This window comes from Botrytis deweyae, assembly GCF_014898535.1.
Source record: "Botrytis deweyae strain B1 chromosome Unknown BDEW_003, whole genome shotgun sequence".
Classification (NCBI taxonomy): domain Eukaryota; kingdom Fungi; phylum Ascomycota; class Leotiomycetes; order Helotiales; family Sclerotiniaceae; genus Botrytis; species Botrytis deweyae.
This window is the reverse complement of record NW_024066210.1, coordinates 1,505,087-1,529,482: the sequence shown is the minus strand read 5'-3', so window position 1 is coordinate 1,529,482 and position 24,396 is coordinate 1,505,087. Positions and strand designations below refer to the sequence as shown.

Sequence of the window (24,396 nt, the reverse complement as noted above, 5' to 3'; positions counted from 1 at the left end):
TTTCCATGCTTTTGCTCAATCTCTTGGTGCTACTTTCACTCCTGTGCTCAAAGTCACCATTGCAGCCAAGACTCGGATCTCTTGTGGATGCAAGCAGTGTTCAGGTCTTGATGGAATTTACTTTCAATGCCTCCAAGACCTGTGATTTCCAACTCCGTAGGTTTTTGGAAGCTGGATCTAAGCCAAAGGCCAGTTTTTCGACGTTCAAAAGTTCATCTGGAAGTCCCTCACTCCACAAAACCAGACTTCAGACAGCAGAAAAAATCGTGGGATATTCACCATCAAGGCTACAGCAACTATGCACCCAACTTTCCTAGCACTCCCATAAGCTCTTGGGTAGTATGCTAAACCCGTCTAACAGCATCCGCGTTGTGGTAGCAGGTCTCCCCAAGAGATGTGAGCAATTCATTCTTCAAGAGTCTTCAAATTGCCAACATGAAGATTCATCAACGATTCAGCTGATTGCTGATCATTCCAAGTCAAAATAACAACAATCGGCCTTTCGACTCCGACTACCAGCGATGATGTGCTTCTCGCCTGGCTCGGATGCCAGTGGTACCCTCAACACGTACCAACAAAGTTATCGCTGCATACCATGCGTGCAAATTCAGTCACCGGTCCCTTTTCGGTGACCTAAGCTGCGGTCTACGTATACCATTCGGAACCAACTCTTCCTATTACCAAGCTCGCTGGGTCAGGTAATGCACCTACTTCCACACTCTCGAACGGCCTCCCAGACTGATCCTACTCTGCGCTGTCAGCTGCAGGAACATCCCTTACTCACCGAAGCGGCGGAAACTGGACTGGAAGGAGTTTTAATTACTGGTTACCAACTGTCAAGACTGCTGCAGAGTTTATTGAGGTCTCCTCATCTTCCGCCAAAGCGGCATCAAATTCGGTTCCTTCGAGTAATATAACTTGTAATGGCAGGTGTTGATCGTTACTTGAGCTTGAGCTCTGGCATACATTGGGAGTTGTAGGGAGACCAAAACCGAGCCACGGATCTTCAAGGGTCGTAAAGAGCGCATCGAATACGACAGAGACTGGGAGCTATACCGTTTGTTCGTTAAGTCCTAGCTCAAGGCAAACCGATTTCAGGGTGATAGGCTGTTAAGAAGAGAAGAGGATCTTCCTGGGGGCCCTTCTTTCATTCAGCATCAGATTTCCCTACAAAGAAGACGGGGACAAGAAGCTAACCATCTCAAATATTAATGAGGCAAGATTGCAATTGAAGGGCAGGCAAGCAGAGGCTTTCATGATCTTTGCTTCGGCTCAGGATTGTCTGATGGAAAGATTAAACAATAGTGGTGCCGCTCTGATGATATAGGTATAGGCCGGAGATTGCTGTGTTACTTAAGTTGTATTATTAGTCTCATATCAAATAAACTATTCTTTCCTCTAGCCGCTTCGGCGTGCTCCCACCCCTCTCAATGTCGTGATTGTTGACTAAGGTCGTTCATTAAACTATTTTGATCTTACAGTCATCCAGGTACGTGCTAGCTTTCTCTGAAAATTACCATAACTGACCTGAGATAGTGTTATTCCGAATCTCAAATAGGATGTCGTCTGGTTCTCTCTCTACGGGACCAATATATCTTTCAACACAATGTCCTGGCACTTGAAACTCTAATCGGACTTTGCTCTTATTGATTGCTGATGGGAAGTCGTATTCTTCTCGGCCAGCAACACTTCATTTTCATCCCGAGCAACTCGTTCGAACAGTGTTTTGACCTTGATCTTCCATGGTATTTCGGCGCTGGTACAGTAGTCTGAGCTCTAAAATCTCCTGCCAAAAACGGTGCTTGCTTGCTATCAACCATTTGCTTGCCCTCTTTGGAACTCCATTGCGGAGCCTTTTAACAAGCACAAGTCATAGCCACTCTTTCTTCACCCAATAACACACTGTCAATACGCGATTCCACAGCACCATTGCCGACAAACTTTCTTGAAAGTGAATGATGCTCAAATTGAAAAGGATCCAACCTTTCTTCTCTCTTAGAGCCGGCACAGACTGTTCCGCATTTCTAGCTTCTAGAATTGCTGAACAAGATCGTGTATTTACCTCTGTGTTCTACTCTCGGCCGACCGGAAAGTCAGTAAACTATTATTCTCACGTTACTTCGGACTACGCCTTTACCCGTCGAAACCATGGTAGGCCACAACCCTACCCTCGAAAGTTGATAGGGCAGAAATCTGAATGAACCATGGCCGGCATAAGACCATGGAATTTGTTAGATTGTTATGAATCACCAGGAAGCCACAAACTTGTGCTTTCGATGAAGCCATTGCCGCATTAGAAATCATTGCAAAGCAGGGCAGGGCATAGAAGAAGCGTTAACAAGTGGAGTGTCGTGAACGAAGCATGCGCCATCTACAATCAATTCAAGCGCTAGTCGAAGCACAGCAGAGTATTCAGTCTGGCCGCTATATTTTAGCCTCAAGCATCAAAGACTGTCCGAAGGCCGTACCATGCTAATGGTCGGCTCAACATCCGGATCAAAGCATGCTGATTGGACTCTTCAGCCAACGTTAAATCTGCTCCTCCTTCCTTTCTTCACGACAACTCACGTCGATTTGAACAAACAAAAGAAGGAGCGAAAAAATGACGCAAGGAATGAAATGAACGAGCGGATCAAAAAAAGAGGAGGTTATGAGATTGAAGGGTGGCGCGGGATGCAACAAGCCTTTGATGTTGTGGTGACTCGACTAAGTGATTTCATCCTTGATGATATAGTTGGAAGTGGTTGACCTTCTCCCGTGACCCGGAGATGGAGAGTTTCGAGGAGTAAGGTGTGGGGAAATATATGAATGGGTTAATATGGAGCCCTTTGTGTTTGGTGGTGATATTTTCAATGCTGTGGTTGATGGAAGAAAGAGCCGAAGTGGGATTTGACCTATGATATCCGCGGCCAGATGTCCATGGTCAACTACCCACAAGAACAATCATACCTGTGGAGATGGCGGTTTCTCTTCCCGGTTAGACTGATATCAATCGTCTTCGAGAATGCTCAGCAGCTGCTCAAACTACTGGTAGCTCTTGGTGGAATAAGAAGAAGCTTGTTGAGTAATATTTTTGGTGTATCAAGGGACCATCATATGCCTGAATAGTTAGAGATTTTCTTTAGAAACATTGAAAAGAAACGATACAAAGATCGACCAATTCGATGAAATACTCCATGAAGCCGTTTCGATATGTCATACGCACACGAACTTGCTCCCACAAGGTTGATCTCAGAATTGCCAATGATCTTTCCAATTTTAGTGCTAATATTTCCCATTCACCAGATCTCTCCCACACATCGCGATGCCTCCATATGAAATTGACATGAATTTTCGATTGTCTCCGCATTCATGGGTCAACTAGAATTTGATATGTCTCCTAATTCCCCAAGGTTGAAAGAGGAATTGATGGAGCATGCAGAGAGGGAAGGAATAATGCTAGGTGCTCAGTTCTTCGACTTTGAGCTCAATGACTATCGATGAAGATTATGCTAGGTCTTGTACTACTTCACCTTGTCACGCTGGGTGTTATATCTTAAAATCGGACGGACGTATTCAATTGGCGGCGTCTGTTCTCTTCTCATTATATTCCAAATCGAAAGCTTTGATTCCCAACAGGATGGACACTGACTTGATATTGGCGGTGGTCTTGAAATATTTGTTTCAGCTTTGACCTTGAGGTGGAATTAAAATTGTGTTTCATGGATGGATGAATTATATAAGTCGTGGTGAGATCATGTATCCTTTCTGCTTTGCCATTCCAAAAGATGAATGATTTTCAAGCGAATGAAGTGATGCGCTCAAGTTGAGTATGATGATTGTTCGTGTTAGATATTGGAAAGATCATACTACCTACCCCTCCCCTCCTCAAGTTCCCTCAAACGACCTGTCGGCACAACATCGCTTAAGCTTTCAATGAGAAACGTGACAATACCTACTTAATGTGTTCTTTCTTACCTTGATACTATCAGTGAATCATGACCCTGATTCATCGGAGTCCCGTCTGTTTATTTGTCAATACAGTTATAGACTCCCATACTCACATATTTATTATACATACCTAGGTACTGTTTGCTCAACCATCACATTTTGTTCGCACTCACCTGATTCTCATCACCCCGTGTCTGTGCGTGCAACAATCTCATTGGACAAGTCCCTTGTTACTCACGTGCATTGATCTGCAATGAAAATATTTTGTTGCATGTCTCCTAACCCTAATCCTATGTGCCTGTCTCAGATAATTCCTAACCCTAACCCGAAGACTGTTTTGGTGAGAGAGAATGGAGAGGACATACTACGAAGAAGGTATCTACAGTACAATATATTTCAAAATTCCTTCTTCTTCCCATATTCACATGATATTCTCCCTAATTCATCTACACCCATCATCTTCCCAATTGATTCTTCCCGATTTCCGGATAAGAAGGTAACATCACATCACATCTCATCAGGGTTACAGTACTGCCTTCACTTCAGAATCAATACTTCGTTTCTAGAAGTGTACACCATACCAGCCCACTACGACTGTATCTGAGGAATAGGTAGATCTGAAATCCGCGATCGAGATGTTATTGTATTGTGTATCGGAGTTTCTTATCTATATGTGGTACGAATATTGATTGAATGATTAACTAACTAACGGAAGAGTTGATTCTTGATGAGGAGATGGAGTGAACCTTGAGGATTTGAATCTGCCGTCTGGCGCAGTACGAAGAATCCTCCCGTCTCTCCACGTACTCTTCACTTCTATCTACGAGGTAGGTATTCTTTCAACTGTACTCTTTCTTCTCTCTCGTCGCAAAAACTGCCATATATCTGCTCCACCAATTTTCTGTTCCAGGAGTCCAGACCAGATAGACTCAATGGCTGCACGAAAATATTGGTGGCGCCCTATAGTTTATGACACCGGCTCGTACAACGCTTAGAAGAAGCAAGGTAAGGGAAACAAGGCAAGGATAGGTGAAATTTTCCGGACGCTTGCATTAGTTGTGTTCTCAACGGTGTAAATGGAATGGGTTGAATGGATCGACTGGAAAAAGCATACAAGATAGCGAGATTGGTTTTTTGATAAGGCTGGATTGTGTTATTGAATGTGTTGGCTGAGGGTTGGATGGGGAAATGAGCGGTTGTTGATTTTGTTTATTGTAATTGTAATTGTAAGATACATCGATCGATGCTGGACATTCGTTGTATATCTGGATATCGAGATCTCACTCGCGTACCTACATACGAGAGACCTGACCTGCTTGCTCATTTGCTCATTTGCTTATTCCACATGCAATGCAGATAACCCCAAAGCCTCTCTTTCGACGTGGTGCTGCAGAGAGGCTTACATGCTTAGGCTCGTACCCTTCTTGGTCCTGTAAGTAAAAGGGGAATACATGAGAATTCATGTACAGAGTGCCATTCTGTGCTTGTCTGCTTACCGCTACACCACGCCCCCAACGCCTCGGAGGCCTGGAGTACGCCTTTCGTACGGCGTGGGCGTTTTATGGGATACCTGACTGTTGGATCGATCATTTGTTTTTTTGTCTTTTCGATATTTAATCTACGGGATTGGCTTCCGAACCCGCGTGGCATTGATGGATTGATTGTAAGGAAATTCGGGATCGATACGTAGATGTGAGGAGCCGAACCGTTGGTTTTTATATTGGTTTGCCCGTGAAAGCTACTATGTAGGTATATACGATATTTACGATATTTACTCTGAGGTAGGAAAAAGGTTCTAGACTACCTACCTAGACAGATATGTTGATCTTTCCACAAGTCTACCACACACCCACTACGAAGTATGGCATCTTATCTGCATCTCAGCATCGGCATCAGCATCTCACGGACCGTTCAGGGCTATTTTCAGCACAAACCGTTCACCACATGACATAACACTACCTAGTATGCATGATATTGTTGATTGCATATTCCGTATCGTACAGACGAGAGAGAGAGATCACCAGATCTTAGCCCTCTTCACTTTTTGCCTTCCAACTAACTATTCATGATCCGCACTCGTGGCTTGCAAGTTGCAACTGGTATATCGTCAGAAACGTGCTTGCATTGGGCCATTTCCCTAGACACCAAATCCCAAATTCCAAACACGCCATCTCCATCAGGGATCCCGCTTCCCAATCCATAAACGCACAACTCTCATTTCGGTAGGATGAGAAAATCCTGGTGGGCATTGGACGTGCGCGTCGGGCATATTACTAGGTTGGGGGGTGGGATGTGGGCTCAGATGCCACTTATGCAGGGGTATCGCGAGGGGCTTCGGGAGTGAGATCTAGAATTGGTCGGGTATGGTCTGGGCCAAATTAGTGGAGAGGGAAGTTTGGGTGGTGGCCGTGGTCGAGATCTGATTGACTGACTACGGAGTTTTGGTTGGCGAGAGAATGAAGGAGGGAGGGGAGGCATTGGGGGAATGTTTGGATGTTGAATATAGATATAAATTTATATGTAATCTAAAGTTATTCAATGTAGATATAAGTTTATGTGTAAAGTTATATATATATATATATGTGTGTGTGTGTAAAGTTATAAAGTCACATATATATCTATACTTCACAAAGGTACAAAGAACCATGTTATAAGTTCAATAATCTCACTAGCTCGACCATTCCAACTGTTATCCCAATCATCAGTAGTATGGAGTACGCACATCGTATCACCCACCACGCTTCACCCCAAAATTCAATATTAGGCTTGCTCGTCTCGCCCATATGGTTACTCCAAGCGGTCTCCAACCCCATATGGCGCAGATGATGGCTTACGATGGCTTGCAGCTTTTCCCAAAAGGATGATCTTAGCATCTCGTCGCATCCAGATGGAATTCTGACTGGTGGAATGCCACATGGGATGGATGTTTCCATACAGAACGGATAAGAATCTGGGTATGTCCTAGGTGGTGACTGCCCAGGACCTGGGTAGGTATAGTATCTTCGGAATATTAATCATTCTCCCCCAAATGATTCTCTCAATGGAAGAGGAGATAGAGGGGAGTCTGCATAGATGGTGATAGTGATACTTTGTACTTGGATGAATGGAGGCATAATAACGGATATTGGATCCAGAACTCCCATGTAAATCTTTCTCCATGAACCAATCTACAATCCAAATGATTTTCCTTCGAGTCTACTTTACTTGGTGATCATATCACATCATCCGCCGTCTTGTATGGTTCTTCCTTCTGATCAAGTTCATCTATTGCCTACTATCCATTGTCTAAAGGTTCAAACGAAACGAAACTAGAAACCTCGCGTGCGTTGTGGTTGGCCTGGTTGAATACGGACTGGAAACTCAAAAGGGATTTTGCCTATATCAAAAAGATATCAAATCAATCTCTCTGCTTGGACTACCTAGTACCGACCGACCTACCTACCTACCTGGACTGCGCCCGGCATACGCCTCTTGAAGGGAAAATTCAAGAGTGGAGAGTTGGAAAGTGGATATTGATCTGGATCTGGATGTGGAAGTGAAGGATTGAAAGAAAGATCAAATATCATTCGAGAGCACCCTCCTCCGCATACCATTTTTCTCCTTCTGCGGAAGAATCATCAACGACTTCAAGATTTATATAATATACGAGGGATTTTTATTTTCTGACAGAAGATTCCCTTTCCAACTATAGTCATTCTTTTTTATCAATTACTTTTTGGGTCGTTGGCAGATTTCATCTGCATTGCATATTGAGGTCTTCACCTTTTTACGATAATTCCTTTTTCCATTCTGGTCTAACTTCTAAATCAACTTCGAATTCGAGACGGCACGGTACGACAAGTTGGATAGCGACGACGGAAGAAAGGAAAAGAAAGGAAATCCAAGCAAGGAAATCAATCGAGTAGACATCAGACGAAAATACATCATACCTAGGTACTACATCAAACAATCATTCTTCGACGCAATCGATCCGGCTTGAAAAGAAACAATCGGGACGGGAAGGATTGAAGGAAGAAGAATCATCGATTGTTCTCTCGTTTCATAACAATTCATACAATACCACCGACCCTCTTGAACGAACGTTCGATAATTGTTAACTTCTCTTCCACCGACGACTATACTGGTTGTCGATTTGAAGTTCGAAAAGTGATGCTGGAACCACGATTGTAGAGATATACCGTGTTGTATATACCTATCATCTTTGAACAATATGGATCTAGATCTAGATCTGGAAATGGATATGGATTTGGATACGAATATAGATATGAAAACGATGTATGAGGTGTCGATATCAAAGTCGCCATCTTATTCGCCTTCCTTTCCTTCGCAACAATTCACGTCGCACTATCCAACGGTCGCGGCACCAACTCTCCCTATCCGCATCCCTACCGTCACCAAACGGGTTTCAAGCAATCAAGCTTCTCTCACCACATCGTCGTCATCATTACCATCGACGTCTTCTTCTTCCAAAAGTTACAAAACTCGTAATCTTCATACATTTTCTTCTCCAACTAATTTTATAATACTATTGACAATATTTTCCTCCCTCCTCATCACAACATGTTCGGCCGAATTTTATATTGAAGAACGAATGGTTGAAGTTCGAGAAGAGATTCCCGAACTATTTGCATCCACACTCGCACGTCTAGCTAGATCTGGCACTATTTTAGTTGATCAACGACCCGATCCATCGCTCCCACGCAATTCGCTTCCGGAACTTAAGACTTGGGAAATTACCTCGAGGACCTCTAGTGACGAAGGAGAACTTGAAGGAGACCAAGAAAAAGCAACCAACATTCCAATTGAACCTCAATCGTCAAATCTAGATCTCGACTCCGACTGCGAATCCGATCTTATTAAAAAGAGAAACGTAGCGGCGATAACTTCCACAGCCACAATCACACCTCCCAGAAGTACAAGTACAGCAACCGCGACCGATTCCGCCTCATCGTCGTCAACACTGGCGGAATCGCAAACGAGTAGCGGACTGGTGTCCGCTGCTACGGGAACAACCAATTTACCCACGCCGTTCGATAGTGGGTTTACGAGTAACATTACTTCAACATGTTCGAGTTTTATGATGGACTTTTTGGCAAACGAGACTTTTAAAGCTTGTTTGCCTTTTTCATTGTTATTGCAGGTATGTGATTTTCATTTTCGGAAGAGGGTATGAGATAAAGGGGGAGGACGGGGGAATTGAAGATTGGTCATTGTATGCAAGGTCATTGTATGCAAGCTCATTGTATGCAAGCTCAAACAATGGCATTATTTCTTCCTCGAATCTCATTCCCCCTTAAATTAATTCTCAGAGCTCCAACAAACCCAATTGATGCATACATTCAACCAAGACCCAATCCAAAACTAACTCCCTTTCCCACAGAACTCCAACTCTTTCTTCCAAGCCTCCAAATCCCTCGTTCGCATCACCCAAACCCTCGATGCCTCCTGCTCCGCCAACGCGCAATCATGCTCAACCCTGATGTCCTCCATCGCCTCCAACATCACCTCCACCACCGCCTGCTCCGTCGATCTCCTCGCCGCCAATCCTCTCGTCACACAAGCTCGTCTAGGTCTCCTCGCCTACTCCACCCTCTACACCGCATCCTGTCTCAAAGATCCTTCCAATGGCGCATACTGCTACGCGCAAGCCGTCACAAATTCTTCCTCCCCAACAGACAGCTACATATACTATCTCCCTCTAAACACGAGTCTCCCCGGCGGCTCCCAACCCACCTGCAACCAGTGTCTGAAAAACACAATGGCGATCTTTGAATCTGCGGGCGCGGTCAGAACGAGCGCGATAGCGGGTACTTATGCCCAAGCCGCTGGAATGGTAAATGTACAATGCGGACCGGGATTTGTGAATGCGAGTTTACCTGCTGCGGCGGTGGTGACGGGAGGTGCAGGATCACGAATGGATGGGTTGGGCGGAGGAATCGGTTTGAGTAGTTTGCTGGTGCTGTGGATTGCGATCTTTAGATGGTTAATATGAGGGAAGATGGATACGAATCTAGATGTGAATATGGATACGGATATGAATTCGAAAGTAGAAGATGGGGAGAAAAGAGAATGGGATACCCGAACCAAGAACAACAACAATTAGGCTACGCCGGCCCAAAACCTCGATGTCAAGAGGAGGCTTTACATATATAATTTAATAATCAACGGAATAACTCGTATACCCATTCATCATATCAGATACAATCACCGGATGGGAAAGGATAGGATAGGACGGGATACCTTCCATCCATCCATTCTTCTGACCCCATCGGTCCAAAAATCTCCTCGAGTCCCAACTTTCCCGTTCCACCTCCCACCTCCCACCTCCCACCTCCCAACTCAAAGAGTACCTACCTCCCCAAATTCCTACCGCACCACCTCACCACCTCCCCACACGAGCACACCACACCACACGAGGAATCAACCACATAATCACAGAATCAACCACAGAATCACAGAATCACATGATCTCAGAATCACAGCATCTCACAATTATAAATTAACATTATACATTATACACTATACCCAAACTCAAGAAACAGAACCGAAACCGAGGAATGGAATGAAACCGCAGCGAAACAGGATATAAGATACGATACTCTCGGAAACGGAAATGGAAATGGGAATGGATCGGATCAGATGGATTGAAGATGATCGGTCACGCAAAATTCTTTTTTTTCTCTCTCTTCATGTTTATGTTTATGTTCGTGGTTGGGTATTTATTTATGTATCTAGGTATCTATGTGGGTAGATACATCCAGGTACATGGGTATATACGTATATTTAGCAGTGGCGTGGAGCTTTTTATATTTTTATACTTATTTATACTTATTTATACTTATTTATATTTTTATACTTATTTATATTTATTAATTTATATATTATTACTATTATGGTTTACACACCTTCCCCCTTCCACCCCCCCTCAAATGAACGAACGATATAAGAATCAGTAGGTAAGGAAGAAGTTTCAGACTTTGAAGTAGTAATTTGTCTAGGTAGGTAGTTGAAACTCGATATCTTCCAAATCAACAAATAAATCATTTCCACGTTTCACAATGTATAATGTATAATGTATAATTAGATACACTATTCATAGTATAAAACGTTAAAAACAATACATTTTCGTAATCGAATCTAAGAATATCTCTCATTCCTAGAGACATCTCTACCATGTAGCTACCTACCTAGTACCAGAGCTCACAACCCCATTCCTCTTAATCTACCTATCTATAGCTACTCTCCAAGTACGAATAATCTATCTTTCTCATTCCCATGCATCCATCCATCTGGTAATCATCCACCTTCTACAAAGCATCTCTATTTCCCTCCCGAAAAACTGACCACCGCCCACTTCCCACTCCATCCCCATTTTCTCTGTCCGGAATCTCCACCCCCTCCCTCCATAGCCCTCAACTTCTCATCCAGTCCTGGTTCCAACCCAACCACCACATCCGCCTTGCACGTCCTCAATGCCAATACGTTAACACCGGACCCTGGACCTAATGGTCCAACGGCCTTTGAAAATGGGGTTGTAGGATCCCAAGTAGCATCTCCTGTCAACTTTCGATAATTCAAATCTCCCTTGAAGATAACCAAGTCACTTTCCTTGAGATCTTCATATAGTCGAGGTGCCGTGCCTGGTAATCTCCAATAACTACCTCCCTCAGTCCAGAATCTATTAGCTCTTAAAGTCAATTGACCTTCTGCATGGAATTCGCTCCAAGTCTTGAACAAGAAATCCAATTCCTCTTCTTCCTTTTTGGAAAGTGGGTCTGGTGTTTTTCCATCTCTTTGCTCGTCTTCGGAAGGTGTGGAATAGAAAGATTGAGCATTATTCAATGCGTTTAGTAAATCGGAGAAATCCTTTGGTACAACATCTGATACGAACCATGGGATGGCTTTAGAATGCAAAACGATATTTGTAGCAAGACCTGCGCTGAGAAGGAATCCAGCAAGAATCAAATCGACATAAAGTTCAAATCCGGCATTATCGAGAACAATATCGACTTGACGGTTTTTTCCTTCCTTTTTGGCAGTCCTAAGAACATCATACGCCTTGCCCAAATCATTGATAAGGATATTCTTCTCTGAATTTTTTCGTGCTTCGGATCCTTGTAATTTTTGAATGTCTTCGTAGGTGAGAGATGTGAGAAGCGAAAGATCGGTTGCATTTCCCCATAAGCAAATCTCGCACATTTCCATGAAAAGTATCATTTCAGCCTCCTCGTCTTGGGTTTTGTCATTTGATATCTGGTTTATGAGTTCGTGGTAGCGACTTGCGAGCTCGAGAACAGCAGGACGGGAAGAACGGAAAGTCGACATCTTTTGGCGCGCAAACACATCGTGGGATTTCCATTCTTTAGAAAGGGAGAAAGAGGTTGCTATACGTCTGTAAACTAGTTATTAGTTATAATTCGAAAGAAGTGGAGGCGAGAGAGCAAAATCCGTACCTGTAGAGATAACATTCCGCAAATAACCATGGAATATTGAACCATGATGGGTAACCCAATTTTTCCAATTCCTTATTATAGCCCTCAATATCCGGCTGTCCATCATCAAGAAGAGGGCTACATCTCAAATTAGCTTCTCATCGCCTGCGAAGACAATGTTTCATACGTTAATTTCCTGTCGTGTTGAAGCTCATATTTTAGCTTTGCGAGAGTCTCGACTATGCGTTTTCCTTCCTCATGTTTGCTACCCGTCGATTCGGATACTGCTCTGTGAACATCATCAATTGCTCCAGTCTATCAGAGACAGTATTAGCAAATATCTTGGTATAGGTGAATGACGCTCCGCTAGTCCTCCGGGGCCACTGCCGTGGAGGCAGACTAGGCGAGTAGAAAAGTCTCAAGCGCAGCGAGCAAAGGGGTTGGGGGGTTTCCATATCGATTCCCAACATCATCCATGAAATAGACGATCTCCAATGAAACAACAGTGCCACTTACAAGAATAACAGGCCAACGATCTCTCGCAGAAATATACGCGAAAGATGTTTTATCCTGAGTAGAATAGAGAGCTAATTGCTCACTAACCGTTAGTCTTTCCTCCTCCCTCTTTCATATGATCTTTCCCTCCCCTCCTCCTCTCCCTCTCCCCTCAATCACACACGATAGAAAATGAACTTACGAGTCTTGGTATCAAATTCCATTTTCAAGTAATATTATTCTGCGATCAGAAAAACAAGAAAGATCTGAGACCCGAGATTTTATATACAGAATTGACTGTGTAAACAGCAGGAGAGCACCAGAGCTTGAGGCATGGCGGGGTTTGATAGTGGTGGGGCAGAAGCTTGGCATACACGTGATGGGTTTATTGGATGGTGTTTGAGGTTTGTTGAGATGAGACAGTTAGGCAAGAACAAGTGACGAAACGATGGTATCAAAAATTAGCCCTTTTGGTCATCATCTAGAGGTGAAAAAGCATCACGTAGCATGGTAAAATGCAAAATGTTAATTTGGCATTTCAGACGGTTTCTATGTGTGAGGCAATCGCGATTGAGAAATTTGTAATTGAAGGGACGACAATTGAAAGTGTTTGTAGACCCGATATGAAAACTCTGTGATTTTTGAACGCATGTACGTATATGTGAGAAAAGCGAGCGATTTGAGATTATCTATACCATTGATCTGGAGACATTACGCCATCTCATCAAGTACATACCACGAGGATGTCTTTATTATATGTGCTCCCCTAGCCATTTAGCGACATCGCTAAACATATGAATATATTGTGAAATTAATGCCCAAACCGTAAAAAAGCTATTAGTATTCTCGTCTCTTTTCGCTATTAGGTATCATCGATTATTATACAATTCATTCCATTTCCCTTCCCATGTTGACCCAATTATCCGTATATTGCATTTCATATATTTCATATCAACTCCGTACCGTATCTCTCTCCCTCTCATCCAGCCGGCCGAGCCTGTCCAATCGCCCATCCATTTCCATTTAATTCCAATCTGTATTACGCTTACTAGCTTCCAACCTAGCAGCCTTCTCACAACTCAATCTCTTCAACAACTCTCCAACTTTCGGTAATTTAACCGGTTTAGTCATAAAATCATCAAATCCACTTCTATCCGCCTCGTCTCTTGCTTTTTGACTCCCCAAACCAGTCATAGCAACTACATAAGCCTTGCCCCTTGGTAGTTCATCATACGTCTTTCCTTCAATCTCCATTTCCTTCTCTTTCTCTCTGCCATGCCCCCAAGCGATTAGACCATCCAACCCTACACATAACTCGCTCTCCCAATCTCTGATAAGTCGAGTAGCTTCGAATCCATCCATGTTTGGCATTGAAATATCCATGAAAATTACATCAAATCCATTTTTTGACGCCTTTACGGCCGCAACTGCTTCCAAACCATCAGCTGCACTCACTATTGTGTCTATTTTGCGTTTTTGAAGATAACGATGTATCAATTGGAGATTAAGTGCGTTGTCGTCGACGGCGAGAATATGGAGAGGGGTTTTTTCTGGGGCGACTTGGGCGACTTGAGGAGGCGGAGGCGAAGGATGTTTTGATGATTTGCGTTCGGGAATTTGCGGTTTGGGTATTGGTTCCAGAGGAGTAGCAAGAGGTGCTTGGAGTTGAAGCTGTTCTAAGTTTTGAAGAGATTCAGCGAATTCTTCGCGGACTTTTTGCTTTGCTAAAGTAAGTGTTATATCATTTATTTTGTTGGGTTCCGGCTCTTGCACTGGTAAAAAGCTATATTCCTTTGTTTCAGTGCGATGTGATTCCTCTGGTGACCCAAGAGGAGTCTGTGTGGTAGCGTGCTTATTGCGTGATTCGCAAATAGTTTGATCCAACAGAGCAAGAATTGATCGGGCAAGTCTGTAGGGTCCTATTGGTTGAGAAATATTGGCAATGAAATGCTGATCATCTGGCCTATTGATAGTTGGATAGCTCATTGCGGCATGTATTACTAATATCCTCTGACAAGGAGAACATTCTGGAAATTTACATGTTTCATTAATGAGAAGTAGATCTTCACTCTGTGAATTTCCATCAGACTTTCGGACATCAAAACCATACCACTCGGAGCAGTATTTTTGAATACAATTCCATGCATTAGTTTGTGAAGATGTGAGTTGGCCACGATCAAAAGAAATTACTCTTCCTGCTGCTCTATCACGGAGCGATCTCATTGCTTTTTCGGCAGCAAATCTGACATCAGTTATATCGACAGTATCCCCGCTCATTACTTCATCGTGTGAAGGGGGTTCGGATTTTTCCACAGGAATGAGAACCTCGACGTCGGTCCCTATGCCTACCTCACTGCGGATGAGTATAGTTCCACCTAATTGTTTCACGATGCTCCAGCTAGATTCCTCATTAGCTCATTCATGTGAAATAGATGGAAAAACTCACACAATAGAAAGACCCAAGCCAACACCAGGTGTAAAGCTATTTTCTTGGGCAAATGGGTGGTAAAGTTTGCGATCCATGTATTCAGTTGACATTCCTTTGCCAGAATCTGTAATGCGCAGACACATGAAGTCCCCGGTAGGATGAGAATCTGAAGGTGGCACGTCGATGGCCGTTTTCTGTTGTCGCAGTTGCAACTGTACTTGAATAAAGCCATGATCTGTATATTTTTGCGAATTGCCAAATATGTTCATCAAAATACGTTGAATTGCACCTATCAAGGATATTAGCAGTGTGCCACTCCTGCCAAATTTCCAATACATACCAGCGTGAACTTTATAAGTCCAATCCCGCATTTCGAAATCTAGAATGATTTGCAATGGTTGTGCCGTTACGTCTGGCGAGAGACCAGTTTTCTTTTTTGGTGAACCATTTGAAAGTGCTAAATTATACATGGGAGCAACACTTCTAAAGTGGTTAGCAGCAATCATACCATTGATGGTATCCTCGCATAGCAATGCTACGTTGGTCACTTGATGAAGCTCGCTCGAGAAAGACCCTGATACATTGTTAATTCAAGAATGATCTAGCCTAGCATACAACAAAAAACCTACCTTGTAAAGAACCTTCTCTTTTCTCGAAAGAGTTGATTTTGCTGTAGTCAAGAACGTGATTAATTGTATCCTATGATGTGGTGTCAGTTTAAGTTTCTAGGGGCAACAATAGGCAAGTGGATCAAATGCAAAAGGTAATCCAATAGCCCGGACTCGCAGATGGGATTTCATATCTCAATGCTAGGAAGGGGTAAAATATCTGAAGTGAATTCAGCATTTCAGACCTTTTGGATCGTCTAACTAGTTTCAGAAACTGACAGCTTCTGATCGTCGGACTGTAGTCCGAACTATTGGAAACCTTGATAAAATGTTATAATATTTGTTGCACGTACCAGGAGAGTACCACTGCAATTCTGGATTGTTGAGACAAACTCTGTTTGTGAAATATCAAGGTTCGATTCCCGTAAGAAGTCTGCTGAAGCCAAAATGCCATGTAACGGACTTCTGAATTCATCTTTGCTCATCATTAGCGCTTTTAAGTGAATACTTGCAATGGCCAATACTTACGAGAAATGCTACTAATAAAATCAGATTTCATCTTATTAGAAATCAGAGCATCTAATCGACTAATCTCCATCATGACCGAGTTTGTAAATGCAGACAGGTAAGATATCTCATTATTTACGGTAAAAACAGGAACTGCTGATTGACTCCATACAAATAGGCCTGAGTACCATCTCTCTGTAGTGAATTGATTAGCCGAGAACAGGAGGGGGCTATTGCGACGTGATAGAAGCATGACATACCGCCAGCAGAATCCCAAAGAGGAAGGAATATGATTTGTCTTGCTTTATGGAATACTTTGCCAAGCATAGTTGCTTCCGCTTCTTGCTTCATAGCATCGAAAGAGCCAGATGTTTTAGGCCTTTCAGTAGGACTAGTATCGGTCGAGGGCGCGCGTTTCCGATCGTTAACTTGTTCCAGGCTTGAGAAATAGCCATTGTCGTCAATATACCTTTATTAGCGTCAGTTAAATGGTCCTATCGAGATCGAACGTAGTCCAAACCATACCAGACATTTCCCTTGGGATAAGAATTCATTAGCGACCGAAGGGTTTTGCCATCCAGGACATGAGCTTCTGAGTCCCAGGTTGCAACTTTTGCCGCTGACATAGAAAGGACCTTTGCCACTTTATGTCTATCCGTGGAAGTTCGTATGGTGCCTTGAGATAGTTTCCTTCGGTACTCTTCATACTTTGGTCTTTCTTCATTTTGTACGAGCGATCTCCTCAATTCAGCCTCCTTCACCTCTGTACCTATATCAGTGCTTGTATCCATGTAAGCATCCATATTCCCCACTTCAGCATGACCATTAGTTGTGTCTAAGAAGACAACACCTCCAACGTTGAGTTCAAGCGATTCCCGAAGAATTTCGGCCGCATGATCCAAAGTGATTCGTATCTGATCAAGTACAGATTCGGAAGACTGGTGTGGTTGATTTGATGTGTCAGATTGTCCATCCTGAGAAAGGTCTATTCTGGTATCATTATCGGATTGAGTACCGGACCCATTGGTCGTATTTGATACAGACATGGTTGAGGAGTATGGGCTGTCAGAGACAATGTTAGTGTAACGAGAAGTTCTTTCTATGAAGATAGCAATTCCTTTCGACATGAGCGCAACTCGATGTCTTTCGATAGCCTCTCGTTGCGTTTCCATGTACTTCATGATATTGTTCGCTTGATGATATAAAACTGGATGTTGGGTTAGTATCAACACAGATCTTAGTGAGGTAAGCTGCGGCCTAAACCTACATCTTCTTCTTTCTAAATTAAACCCAGTGTTAGGGCGATCACCGAAGACACATAAAACACCAATGTTGATACCATTTTTGGTAGTAATTGGAGCCCCAGCATACCAAACGTATGAAGCTAAAGTACCATCAACTATGGATAAACTGGCAAATCGTGGGTCTTTCTTTAAGTCATCGATAATAAAACAAGGGTAAGGATCATCTTCGTCATCATTGATGGCCAAGGTATTCTGAAATTCTCGGTTAGTATATATTTAGGATTGTGGTTGGTTTGTCCTGACTTCACAAAGTCCACCTGGTGTTGGCACTTGAAAACAACCAAACCATGAATCATTGACGATATCTTCCTCGGGTAGAGATTTATCGCGCCGTGCTCCTGCAATGAAGTATTGAGTAGAGCCATCAATGATACTAGTGTGTGTTAGCTCTATCGGTTTGTCAATGAGTTGGCGTTTCTCATACCTGATCATAGAATGAACGCCCCCTAAACGCCATATAGCAACCTCGGCATAATTGTCGAGGGCTCCATCAGAATTGAGTCGACCATTTAGAGTATCCTCAGAAGAATGAGGATTTATATCCGCTTGATAAGGATCATAAAATCTAAAAGACAGGAATGAAGCAGTTAGTCAAGAAATCACGAGTATTCGCTTTCATGGTGCACGTGAGACACGGCCAAATCAAGCTAAGATTGGCACCAAAGCAGAGAAAGCAAGAGACACCCACGAAGGGGTCACACCTTTAAGCCAATGAAAAAGGACCAGACTTACTTTCTCAGTTCAAGTGCACGCTGCGAAGCATACATGTCTTTGGTTTTCTGTGTTAATATTGAGGTTTCCTCAATAGCCCCAAGGAAATCGCCATTGGAACAAACATTCATGGATTCCATGTGGTGACGGATAGGTGTTAGTGTGAAGAAGAATACCAAAAGACGTTCTCATTCCTGAGGATTCCGAGGAAACAAACAAATGTTACTTCAATAATAGTATTACCAACAAGATAGGGGAAGAAGAATATCTTGCTGAGGCAAAAACAAATTAACATCAATTGAGAGAATCAAATGAAGAAAAAAAGATTCAGGGTTTGATCAAACAAGCTTAAACCTTAGAAATTGGGTTTACCTATGGCATTACTTCGTAGAATAGGCCAGTCTCTTGTGGCTTGCTTTTACCCTTGGACGAGGCTGAGATTTTGATTAATGTGGCTGACTGGGTCGACGTCATTTATTGCATGGATGAAAGGTTGATAATTGATACTTGATCGGTAAGGCTACTAATCATCTACCGTACGAATGGTATATGGGATGTAGGTACGAGAATACGAGGGCACATACGGAGTACGAACATAACGAGCCAAGAGTTCTTTATTTCATACAAAAAAGCATCAAGTAACCTTAGATACGAGGCAAGTAATCTTATTATTAGTATCTAGGTACTTGGTAAATATAGTAGCCGTACCTAACCTTAATCACGCAGATTCATCTCGTCTCCCTAAATAAACTTTGTGCATCACATTGGAACATTCATCCAATTTGGACAGATTTTGACAAGACTATTCCATATGCATATCGGATATTCTAACCTCGAGTCATGCTCGGGCTGAAATATCGAAATGCTTTGGCTTTCGGCGGTGGATTAATTAGTACTAGGTGCGGCGCCGGCCTGTGAAAATGGGTAGACCTCGGATGGATAAGGCTGGATCACATATCCCCGAGGAAGGCACGGGGTAGTTGGGGCCGGCAAATTGGATATAAGGATGTACTAGGTAGGTACTAATAGTTAATTTTAACCTTCTGATTCTCATAGTCAAAAATACGGCAGAGCGTGCTGAGGAGGAAGTCTCAGAATCTACTTTCAATATATCACTGACAGCGCACCGATGAGAACACTCGAAGGAGATTTGGCGGAATTCTGTTTACAAAGAATCTCTTGGCCTGGGAGATGGTGATGTTATGTATGGAAAGAATCACACACCAAACTCAAAACATACATTCAATTGGTTTTCCAGGTTTCAAAGAGACGGCATCTCTAGTATGCAAGTCATTTCGTATATCGTGTGATGATTTCTGGCATCTTTTTGTGGCCCTATATGGTGTATTGGGAGAGGTGATCATGAAGACGATCGACCGAAGTTGGGAGAGTGTTCCAAGCCGAAGAGATCGAGTTGGTTCACTTTGTATGTTCTTTTCTTGAACTTTCTGGGTAATAAATAGCAGATTCATTCCGGGGATAGAGAACCCTTCGTTATTCAATCAACACTTTCGATCCAGTCTCGATTCACTTTCCTGCCATCCCCGGTTAATCTTTGCATCATCCGAACTGGATCCTTAAATTTTTGACTTCGGCTTCTCACAGTAGACATGATCTTGTTATTTTAACATATAATCGACGAATGTGTTTAGCAATCTCCAACATCATTTCGTGAACATCTTCCATCCTTTCCTATTCAATATAGGAAGATTACCCTATTTCTCCCATTCAAATCAACGAAATTCGAACTCTGGCAGTGATTGAGCCATGGAGAATCATAATATCGACAAACTGATCATTGCACACTCGCACAATGAATTTTGAAAATATAGGGTGCTTGTTCTCGTCGCTGCTTACCAATATATTGCCCGTTGTATGGAAAGTGAGTCGTCAATGTTTTGCCTCCTCACAGAGAAATAAAGAATTCAAATCATATCCATATACATGGAGCGTGCGCAGTGCGTGTTGAGAATGAGGGGATCAGTCTCAAGGATAAAATTTAACCCATATGTACAACAACTTTCCATCAATTTATTCTTTAGTGATGTCCATCGCCATGACCCTCTGCATGTCCGTGATGTTCGTCCGCCAAAAAGAAGTATTCGTATCCGCAATATGCTGCAAAAGCTACCGTCGCAATGCCTAATCCAGGGAAAGTGTTCGAAAATCGATTCCGCCTCGAGTATTGTCCTTGATATCTCCAAGCTTCACTAATAAGACCTATCAGTATGGTGAGTCCGAAATTTGGGGATATGCGCTTCCGAGCTCACCGTCGTGCCCATGGGTCGCCTGCATTTTTACCAGAAGCGGCAGCTAATGCTTTTGGGTCGAAACCAGTAAGATTTGCACGTTGTGCAGCTCTAAGAATTCTATTTAAAAAAGTCAGCGATTGAGACGTAGAAATTACCATTATCTATCTTCAGTGAAACACATACCTTGTGCACTGCATTGTGAGAATTACAACTTTCACCTAATGATTTATTGGCAAGTGGTAAACAATGTATTGAACATGGAGGTCGAGCTCGGGTATAGTTCGGGTACGATTAGGGCGTCTAACATTAAGCGCCATCCTTAGCTACAGTAATTGTTCATGCTTGATCAAAGCAGCCAGCTTGAACTTTAAGAAACACAAGACTTGGTGTTGAGAGTTTTTGAATTTTAAAGCAAATAATAATTTACAAAGTGATAATCATCTTATTTTCTTGTCCAGAATTGTTGTTGCTTTCGACTGCAAAAAAGAAACCCTTCCCCTCCTTGCGCAATTTGCGTCCATGAAAGCCATCAACCCACCTTCTATACCCAACATACATACTCGACGAAAACAAAATGCCTCCACGAATGCAAGCCTATGGGGCTGCCCCAAATAGTATGGCATCTCATTATCAACAATATCCGCCTCATACACAACCACATACTGCAGGACTTCCTCCGCCTGGCTCGATCGGAAATCAATTTATGAGTGCGAACTCCATGAGCAATGCATTCGCAAATGGAGCTAGTATGGGTATACCAGGAGGATTTTCTGCACCTGGTATTCCACTGCAAGGCGGTGGATTAGCAAGTCAAGCTGCACAAATGAGCTTCGCTGCAGCACCGTTGCAACAACAAGGGCACAACGGAATGGCAGATTCAGGGACGCGGGGTATACGTGATAAGGGTAGAATAAGAGATGTTTGGAAGGGGAATTTACACGAGGAGATGGCGATTCTGCGGCAACTAGTGGACAAATACCCTTATATTTCTATGGTAAGATACTCCATTAGTGATTGTTGACGCCGGAGTTAACATTGCTAGGACGCGAAATTTCCTGGAATCGTTGCTCGACCTATGGGATCATTTAATGGCAAAGGAGATTATCACTATCAATGCTTACGATGCAACGTAGACTTACTGAAACTTATACAACTGGGCATAACATTATATTCGGAGGATGGAGAATCATTACCTGCGACTCCTCCCTCGGACTCGGGACTAGATCGGAACTCAACAGGACGAAGAATTGGCAACGGCATGGGTCAGATACCTTGTACATGGCAGTTCAACTTTAAATTCTCGCTATCGGATGATATGTATGCAGAAAAGGGCATTGACGAAAGGAAGATTGCCGGTACGGATTTCAACAGATTAAAGGAAGAAGGCATCGATCCATTCGAGTTTGGTGCGGTATTGATTAGTTCCGGACTTGTATGTGATGAGGAGAAACGTTGGATCTCAGGGCACGCCGGCTACGATTTTGGATATCTTACAAAGATTCTGCTTCAGAGACCCTTACCGGATGACGAAAGAGAATTCGATATGCTCATGAAAAAGTTCTTTCCAAGTGTATATGATATCAAATATCTCATGCAACAAGGAACAATTATGAACAAGTTAGGCCAGCTTTCTCATGTCGACGCCGTCACCGCAGAACTCCTCCAGCGCACCGAGCGACATCCCAACATTGAAACCATGATCGACGTCCTCAAAGTTAAACGTGTAGGTGCTGTCCACCAAGCTGGTTCCGATTCCCTCGTCAACGGTCGAGTCTTTTTCAAACTCCGCGAACGTCTTTTTGACGGCGAGATTGGAGATGAGCATTTAGGTCGTGTCTTCGGTATCAATCTCCAAGAAGCCAATACAGCTGCTACCCAGCAAACCACCCCACAACATTACAATCAATACCAAGAAAATAATACTCCGAACCAAAATGGTTCAGGATCGTCGTTTGCAAATGGCGCACCCAGTACTCCGAATAATGGAAATGCCAATTTAGCAACTACCCCTGCGCATAATAATAATGGAGGAAATGGTTTAGGCCCGCTAACACCAAGTAATGGTGGAGGTGCGTTCGGACATTTTCAATATGCAAATAAGCAGTAAAGGAGAGTTTAGCAAAACCCAGCATTTTCTAGCTATTGGCAGGAGAACTTATAAAAACAGACATTTCCTAGGCTTCCTTGGTATTTGAAGGGACTGAAGGACGGAGTTCATGAGGGGTAGGGCTTGGGCGCGTTATTTGGCTGAACTGAACTGTTTGTTTAAATGAACGCAACTGCAAATCATCTGAAAGGATGGGTTGTATGGCACTTACTTTTACCTTTGTGAATCAATATTGGTGAATTCTGGAGCGCCGGGTTTGGTGAGAATGGAAATTTGTACATTATGAAATTGACTGATACCTTGTTTATGTTTGTATGTGGATGGATGCAATCCGAAGTGCTCGTGATGTCTGTTTGTGATCTCGGATGTGACATTTGATGTAGTTTGCTTGGGTATCAATTCTTTATTTGCTTTGTAGAATATGTATTCATGCAGCACCCCTTTACTTCTTGCATAGAAACCTATTGGTTTCAAACAACCAATCCACTAACTCCTATTCCCCCTCCCTCTCCCCCTCCCCCCCCTCTTCCCATTCCTACCCATCCTACCTCCACCCCTTTTACTCCCCTCAATTCCCACCACATCCCTTTCACTTAAACTCAACGTCGCACCCCTCATCCTCCCAACCCCAGGACCAGAATCAAAAGTCCCTCCTGTCCCACTCCTCTCCTTCCTTCTTTCCCTTCCCCCGCTAATTCCTCCTCCTCTTCCTTTCGTCTCAAGCACAATCCCATTCTCTTTTGCCTCTCTCCTTCGCTTCTCCTCCTTCTCCTCCGCTTTCCTGATTATCCCCTTTCGCATATTCATCGGCATACTTTCTTGTGTATGTATACTAGTTTTCCCGCCCAATGCTTGGACACGCATATCCAGGGCTTTCAATCGATTCTTTCCTTGTAAAGTATGGACGGCATGGGAGTTTGCCGCCGAGGAAGAGGAGGACGATGTCAAGAGGTGCGATTCATCGAGGAGTCGTTGGAGCGCGAGATCGTTTTTGAGATTGAGTGCTTCGGTTGCGCCTGGGTCGTCTGCGGAGCCGGCTGGTAGTTCGGCAAGTTTGGAAAGGGAGGGTGTAGGGCGTGATTTGGGGATTTTGGAGGACTAGATAAAGTGTGTGAGAATTTTGGGAGATGGATGAAACATAGTAGAGGGAAAATAATGGTTGTACATACCATGAAAGCCCTCAATTCCCCTTTACTCATCCCCGCGATCCGGGAATCGATTTTCTTTACATGTTCGACTACCTGTACGCCGTTTTCTTCCTGCTCGTCGTCTTCGGCGGAATTGTCTGATAAGCCATCCCAATCTTCGTCTTCATTGTCGGGATTCTCGATTATTGGAGTGATTTTAGGCTTTTTGGTTGTAGGAGGAAGCGGTTTGAACTGTGATTCGAAATGACGACGGAATATTTCTTGGGGGTCGAGAACCTCAGTATCATTTTCCTCCTCCTCTGCGTCGCCTTCTGAAGAGCTATCTGAAGCTTCTTCTTCCGATTGGGGTTCAGATGCTGGTTCTGGTATAATTGGGGTAGTTTTAGGCACTTTTGAAAGTTTCGAGCTGGTAGGATTAGTCGCGGATGAGCGCTTTCGTTTTCCGAGTGAGGCAGGCATCTTGAAGATTGTTTG

General features: G+C 43.3%; 6 protein-coding genes across 6 annotated transcripts; 2 read left to right on the top strand and 4 right to left on the bottom strand.

Annotated features, from left to right (window-relative positions):
• Positions 1 to 7,562: 7,562 nt before the first annotated feature.
• Positions 7,563 to 10,756, top strand: EAE98_001840 (uncharacterized protein). The gene is made up of 2 exons (XM_038949459.1): positions 7,563 to 9,070; positions 9,311 to 10,756. The coding sequence occupies exons 1-2, from the start codon at positions 8,141 to 8,143 to the stop codon at positions 9,920 to 9,922; spliced, it is 1,542 nt and encodes a 513-aa protein (XP_038814444.1). The 5' UTR covers positions 7,563 to 8,140; the 3' UTR covers positions 9,923 to 10,756.
• Positions 10,757 to 11,250: 494 nt separating this feature from the next.
• Positions 11,251 to 13,081, bottom strand: EAE98_001839 (uncharacterized protein; the record flags this gene model as incomplete). Its single annotated transcript, XM_038949458.1, has 5 exons — positions 11,251 to 12,322; positions 12,384 to 12,500; positions 12,550 to 12,677; positions 12,879 to 12,949; positions 13,060 to 13,081. 5 exons carry the CDS (start codon positions 13,079 to 13,081, stop codon positions 11,251 to 11,253), a joined length of 1,410 nt encoding a protein of 469 aa, XP_038814443.1.
• Positions 13,082 to 13,880: 799 nt separating this feature from the next.
• EAE98_001838 (uncharacterized protein) lies at positions 13,881 to 18,546 on the bottom strand (the record flags this gene model as incomplete). The annotated part of the gene is made up of 12 exons (XM_038949457.1): positions 13,881 to 15,255; positions 15,304 to 15,574; positions 15,626 to 15,859; positions 15,915 to 15,955; positions 16,287 to 16,368; positions 16,422 to 16,595; positions 16,661 to 16,869; positions 16,926 to 17,607; positions 17,668 to 17,896; positions 17,948 to 18,077; positions 18,129 to 18,269; positions 18,437 to 18,546. The coding sequence occupies 12 exons, from the start codon at positions 18,544 to 18,546 to the stop codon at positions 13,881 to 13,883; spliced, it is 3,678 nt and encodes a 1,225-aa protein (XP_038814442.1).
• A 1,746-nt stretch (positions 18,547 to 20,292) lies between these two features.
• Positions 20,293 to 20,890, bottom strand: EAE98_001837 (uncharacterized protein). Its single transcript, XM_038949456.1, has 3 exons — positions 20,851 to 20,890; positions 20,686 to 20,784; positions 20,293 to 20,625 (listed from the first exon to the last, which is right to left on the bottom strand). Exons 1-3 carry the CDS (start codon positions 20,862 to 20,864, stop codon positions 20,454 to 20,456), a joined length of 285 nt encoding a protein of 94 aa, XP_038814441.1. The 5' UTR covers positions 20,865 to 20,890; the 3' UTR covers positions 20,293 to 20,453.
• Positions 20,891 to 21,042: 152 nt separating this feature from the next.
• On the top strand, positions 21,043 to 23,088 carry EAE98_001836 (uncharacterized protein). Its single transcript, XM_038949455.1, has 2 exons — positions 21,043 to 21,661; positions 21,710 to 23,088. The coding sequence occupies exons 1-2, from the start codon at positions 21,242 to 21,244 to the stop codon at positions 22,772 to 22,774; spliced, it is 1,485 nt and encodes a 494-aa protein (XP_038814440.1). The 5' UTR covers positions 21,043 to 21,241; the 3' UTR covers positions 22,775 to 23,088.
• A 172-nt stretch (positions 23,089 to 23,260) lies between these two features.
• On the bottom strand, positions 23,261 to 24,381 carry EAE98_001835 (uncharacterized protein; the record flags this gene model as incomplete). The annotated part of the gene is made up of 2 exons (XM_038949454.1): positions 23,261 to 23,872; positions 23,944 to 24,381. 2 exons carry the CDS (start codon positions 24,379 to 24,381, stop codon positions 23,261 to 23,263), a joined length of 1,050 nt encoding a protein of 349 aa, XP_038814439.1.
• Between the last annotated feature and the right edge of the window lie 15 nt (positions 24,382 to 24,396).